General features: G+C 35.2%; 1 protein-coding gene across 1 annotated transcript; it reads left to right on the top strand.

Moving 5' to 3' along the window:
- Nucleotides 1–871: 871 nt before the first annotated feature.
- Nucleotides 872–4,575, top strand: ier3ip1 (immediate early response 3 interacting protein 1). Its single transcript, XM_088628788.1, has 3 exons — nucleotides 872–1,028; nucleotides 1,860–1,961; nucleotides 3,386–4,575. The coding sequence occupies exons 1-3, from the start codon at nucleotides 887–889 to the stop codon at nucleotides 3,439–3,441; spliced, it is 300 nt and encodes a 99-aa protein (XP_088484914.1). The 5' UTR covers nucleotides 872–886; the 3' UTR covers nucleotides 3,442–4,575.
- Nucleotides 4,576–6,187: the final 1,612 nt, after the last annotated feature.

The raw sequence follows: 6,187 nt of genomic DNA, 5'->3' as shown, positions 1-6,187 counted from the left end.
TTTAGTCTGGTTTAGCTTCTAAAATCTGACAAAATCCTACCCCGAATTCACACCAGAAGCGACACGTCAGCGTAGCATAAGCGACCATCCGTCCAATCCACACCAATTCCGACAGTTGCGTTCCGTATTCAAACATGGGAAAGTCAAAGGAACATGAGAGAGAGAAAAACAGCCGAAGTTGGACTGCCTGTAATTACAACACAGTGTAGCTGATTAAAACCCGACACGAGGGGCTGGACAAACAAAAGATGTCTTGTTTTTTGTGGCTAAACAACCACAATACTTTACCCATGTCGGTGTCATCAGCTAGCTTGTGACAAAGTGAAAAGTTGCACTGTTAATGGACCACTCTGGGCCAGCATGATCATAATATTGTTGTTGACTGTGCTTCTATAGTTTACAGGGCATAGAAAGTGTGAGTTTTGTGTGATTTGAATGGATCTCTATGGGGTTTACGCTTCACTCACGTGCGCAAGTGGAAAAAAATAGACTCGGAGCGTAAAAAAACGCTGAAAGACGCGTCTAGCGGAGCCGGTGTGGATTGAAACATTGGTTAAAATGGGAGCGTATCTGTTTCGTGAGACGGACGACTGAACAACTCTTCGGAAACGCTTTCAGTGTGACTTGGTAGTACCTCCTGGGATCTGGTCCATTTCCAAATAGCACTTGTGTCCTGTCTTAAATTCAATATACATTACCATTGTCAGGAAGCAGAATAGCACATGTAAACCTTTTACAGTCGTGTACGAGTGTAAAAGTAAAAACAGTGTTTTGTGTTTAATCATTCACTTGTTTTCTTTCAAAATAAAATATGTCAGAAAAATGAGATCCACTTTTTGGTTAAAAAAGTAACTATCCTGTTATAGCCCGGATTGTCCTTTGCGAGATGCCGTCCCAGCTGACAGGTATACGTCATAGCTCCGAAGACAGTGCCAGCATGGCGTTCACACTCTATTCTCTGATTCAAGCAGCGATTTTATGTGTAAATGCGGTAGCTGTCTTACACGAAGAGAGATTTTTAAGTAAAAGTAAGTGTATTTTCTAAATGTATTTCTGTAACGTATATAACAATATGATGCACTTAGCTGGTGAAATAACTAAAGCATCTTTAGCATCTTTTTACAGTATGGTATTATAGGGTGAGGCAGTACTAACTTTAATGAACATTTATAAATACTGCGAAACTACTTCGTTTATTATGAGTGTACGATAGCTTCCTGGAACAAGTACTACACGATTTTGACGTGTGTACAAATACCGAGTTTTTTAAGAAGGTGAGGAGAGCAGTAGAACGTCGTTACAGACAACCCGAGTGTCACTCACAAGTTTTTTTAATAACGCAAATGAACTCGAATGTGAAAAAGACCGATTATTTCATTAATTATATTTCAGCGGTTACTAAAAGCGATCTTTGACTGTGATTTGAAGTTTATTATTAGCTACCTAAGCTGATTCCATATTGCTTCGCTTGATATTATTGTATTCTGGAATACGGACGGTGACTTTTGATTATTTTCACCACGATTATCCTTAGGAATGATTTAGCTAATGGACTTATAAATAAAATCAAATGAAAACTCAAATGAAGGCTCTCATTTAAAAAAATACTTTAGAATATTATTGAAGCTAACGTATTATAATTTACTGTTCAGGTGGGTAGTAGTAATGCTCACACCTGAAGAAGGCTCCACGGCCGAAACGTTTTGTTCTCTTTCTTCTTTTTTTTCAGCATGGAATAAACCTATTACTTGTTCCATAATTTACTGTTTTTTTAACTATAGCCAGCACAAAAGGATAAAATAGATCATACACATAAATAAACCCTTTGGTCTTAATAATTTCACTTTTGTTTTTCTTAGTTGGCTGGGGAGCAGATCAAGGAATTGGAGGTTTTGGTGATGAACCAGGAATTAAATCTCAGCTGATGAACCTTGTTCGTTCTGTGAGGACAGTGATGAGGGGTAAGTTTGTATTGCATTAGCTGAATCAGCATGTTTGTATCTGATGCTAATACAAGATATAAAGAAAGTAAACTTTACATTCTAGCTAGATCATGTAAAATACATAGGTCATTACTGTGCACCATCCCAGTTTACATAACTAGACTGGGAAACATACTTTATGGTAGTTCAGCTTTAATTCTCCAGGATGTAGTTGTTTCCAACATTTTAAGATTTTATTTGGAGCTTTCAGACATGGACTATGTTGTGGGGTTTGAAACTAATCATATCTATTCTAGGTGTATCGCTAACCTCATTTAACATCCTTAAACTAATTAATATAAATTTAATTTTAGAACTCCTCCATTAACTGTGCTTGAGATTTCTATTAAATAAAATAATCTAAAGCCATATTTTCTAAGAAACTCAAATCTCTTAATCGCATTAGTACAATTATATTTGTCACTACTATTGCTGTTATTAGTTCTACTCCAAGTATTAGTACTAATATTAAATCTACAGCAACATCACTGATAATTTGTATATATGCCCCATTTGGTGTTTTAAAGTTTAGTTTTTTTTTATGACTATGAAAAGGGTAAGTTTGTTTATTTTAAGGTAGAAAATAGATATTTTTATTTTCATGATAAATAATACTGAGGAAAGCTAATGATAATGCATGTTGCCATTTCTTGTAACATAGAATGTGACTGGATACTTTCTATTAGGATAATGTAATTCAGGGCTGGTTACTAAGTGTTGCTCTTTAGCTAAATGAAGGACAGCAAAAGCAATAAAACATACATACTGTCTCCTCTCAGTATTCTGTTGTTAATAGTTAGGGTGTTCTATGGCTGTAACACTGAGACCCATAATACTGTAATTGCATCAGTTGGTTATGTAGATGTTTTAAAATTCAGAACTGTTGAAATGTACAGCCTGGATTGCTTATCTTAGCCATACCTTGTCACAACATTTAAATGTATTTGTTATGTTCACCACGTTCCCAATTTGTTTCAATAGTGTTGATAGGTACCATGTTCAATGAAGAATCTAGAATTTATCTTGTGGCCTTGTGAATGATCATAGCACACACTATCCGCACCTCAAAATCTGCTGTGATGTCAGTGTGGTTTGCTTTGGCAGTGGTCGTGGTATGAGGTTTAGTTTTAGGTAGTGATTGTTTTTTCTTAGCTTGAGGTAGAACAGGGGCTGAGGATTTAAAGAGGTTTATATAATTCAAGGTATAGGCTTTGCATGAGCTCTGCAGCACTGCCTTTAGATTGTTCTGTAGCTGAGAAGACTCAGATGAAGGACAGTCCTTTTTCTAATGAAAAATCTAACATCTGTAACAGGTGAATTGAGAGAAACTAAATTGCTATCTTTTAAGTCTCTGTTTTGAAAAAACAATAATGACATTTTTCTTTTTGTTTTCTTTTTTGTAGTGCCCTTAATAATTGTCAATTCGGTGTGTATTGTGCTGCTTCTGTTGTTTGGATAGAGAAGATCTGGAAGAGAACAAACAACATGTTGGACTGAATTCAAAGAGACAATATTGACTACCTTCACCAAACCCAGGGAGAGGTTTTTGTTCCATGTGTCAAAACTCCTCTGACACACTTTCCAGTTCTTACTCTTTTTTTTCCAGTATAAAAGTTGCCTAAGACTGTTGTCCAAAGCTCTTTTTTTGTAAACCTTTAAAGAATGAAATAATTGCTCAAAGCTTGTTGTTATGAATTTAGCAAGAGCCATATCATTGCTTGTCATGTGTGCCATGTTATAAACATTATAGGAGGTGAAAAAAAAATCAGAATGCGCTGCCTCAACAGTTAAATAGACAATAAAACAGCTAAGAACATTCTTGGATAGTATTACCCATGTCTCAAGCACAGTTTCGATTTTTTTCACTTCTGAAAATAAGCCTCTCAATATAATCCCATCGGCTTTGACACAGATTTCCATTACAACTGTGCAGAATTTGCTCAGAGACCCGTTTTCTCATTTAACATTTTGTTGATAGGCAGAGGGCTTCCTGAGACCCTTAAATATGTCATGTGTAGTCTTAAGCCTATAAAACACTGTAAGAGTTTCAGTTGTGAAGAAATAAAGCAAATTTGTAACAAGCACTCCAGTCCCCAGTTGTCATAAAATGTCAGCCTTGGCATTATGGTTTTATGCCATTATCAATATTTTCTTTTAAAGCAGGCGGTAAGTTATTCGCCGTGAGCAAAATTTTAAGTAAAAACATCATGGTGAGCAAATCCATCCTAGATTTCTGGTTAAGATTGAAAGCACAAGCATAATGTTTTATTGTCTTGTCACACAGCTCTTGAGGATAGCTGTTCCTACGGTAAATACCTTGCAAATTGTCTGCTTCTTAGGACAATTTTGAGATATATCTACTTGGAATGAGGAAAGGGAATCCAGCAGCTTAAACAAGGAACTATGTTATAATATAAGAAATACTGAGTACATATTCTGTCCCAGAGGAAATTATAAGGGGAGGGAGGTGGGAGCTGTCTTTGGGAGCAGTTATTTTTCTTAAGGCTGTATCATATCCTTTCAGTAATTCCATGTTGTGTTGCTCAGATTTCAAATTTCTGTGGTTTTAATAAATTGTATCACAAACCCTTCATTTAGTTCTCAGTTTTGTTCAAATGGTGAACGTCTGCTGCTCACTTTCTACTTTCTATAGTCCTGTGGGAATCTGCTGTTCTAGCCTCTTGAAAATTAGAATCGTGTATGCAAAATATTTTTGTTTAACTGTCATAGGGCATCTACTGCTATTTTTTTTAAAACGGGTAAAGTTTCAGATACAGACATTGTCACCAATTCTGTTCATGAGAAAAGGTCATCCACTCACTTCTGGGTTAAGTAGGTTTTAACTATACCTATAAATTAGGTGTGTACCTATTTTATTGCTTCTCTGAGGTGTATATAGATGAAAAGTTGTCAACACAAACACTTAAGTCTTACAAAAGCTTCAAGCTAATTGTGTACTGTCTTATAGTTTGTTTCCCCAGTGCATACACAGTAAAAATTTATTCTCATCTACATTAAATATCATCTGCCTGGTGTTCTCCTCAGGCTTGAATTCCATCTAAATCTTTTTTAATTTCCTGTACAACTATTACAGTGTTTATTAATTCCCCTTTCATGTTGTTTGTGAACACAGTTTACTAATTATACCAAACTAGATTATTAATACTGATACTCCACTAATTGCATAACCCCAATTAGAGTATTCAACCATTTTATACTCTTTGGTCTGTATATCTTACTTCGTTACCTAAAATGCCTACTTTCTGCAGTCTGAGAATTATGAGGAGGTTTAATTAAAAACAATTCTGACAGTCACAATTACTATATTATGCTCTGCCCATTACTGCAGTTGCTTTTTTTAAGTTAAGTAAGATCTTCCTTTTCTAAATTTATTGCCTGGAATTCATACCGATGATCCTGTTATCTTGCATTAAACAGAAATAAGACGTTTTTATCTATAATGACTTTATTTGGTTTTGTCACCCTTTTTATGTTTGGATACCTCGTTAGCACTTTTTCAGTCAATGGGCATTACCACTGACTTGTGTGGCAACTCAAAGAGTTTTCTTAATGCCCCGAAAGGTGGCATTTTTCATTTCCTCAAGGATGATTTTATGTAAAATCTTAAATTCTTCTAGTACCTGCAACACATCTGCCCCTTCTGTATTACTTTTTTAATCCTTCATCAGGCTAAGACATGATGTCTGTTTCTTTGGTGTAAACTTGAGTGAGATATTTATTTAATACATTAGCCATTTATTTTTTATCATTTATATTTTTATCTATACTTTTTCCTGATATTATACCCAATGTACATCTTTTCAGATTATTTTGCCATTGTAATACTGAAAAACACCCAATACAAAATTAATTTAAATCTCTCTTGACCATTTTATACTTATGCTTGTAATATACAGTATAACATTAATTTCTTTAACTGCGTCCTGTGTTTTTTTTATCATGATGTAAAGTGCTTTCTTCCTCAGTTATTAAACCCTCTTGGCCATGGCTTGTTAGTTTGAGAGATGTTTTATCATTGCTGCTTTGACTCAGTTTGGCAGCACTGGTGGTTTAGACCAAGCTTAAAATCATAATGTCAATCCATCCTCCAAAGAGCAAACCACGGTCCAGTATTTGATGGACATAATGACACCTAATGGACATCTAATATGTAACTATCATAACTATCATAAAAAGAAGCTGCC

This window comes from Lepisosteus platostomus, chromosome 4 (genome assembly GCF_059453375.1).
Source record: "Lepisosteus platostomus isolate fLepPlt1 chromosome 4, fLepPlt1.hap1, whole genome shotgun sequence".
In the NCBI taxonomy this organism is placed as follows: domain Eukaryota; kingdom Metazoa; phylum Chordata; class Actinopteri; order Semionotiformes; family Lepisosteidae; genus Lepisosteus; species Lepisosteus platostomus.
Note: the sequence above shows the minus strand (reverse complement) of the source record. Positions and strands in the feature narration are given on the sequence as shown.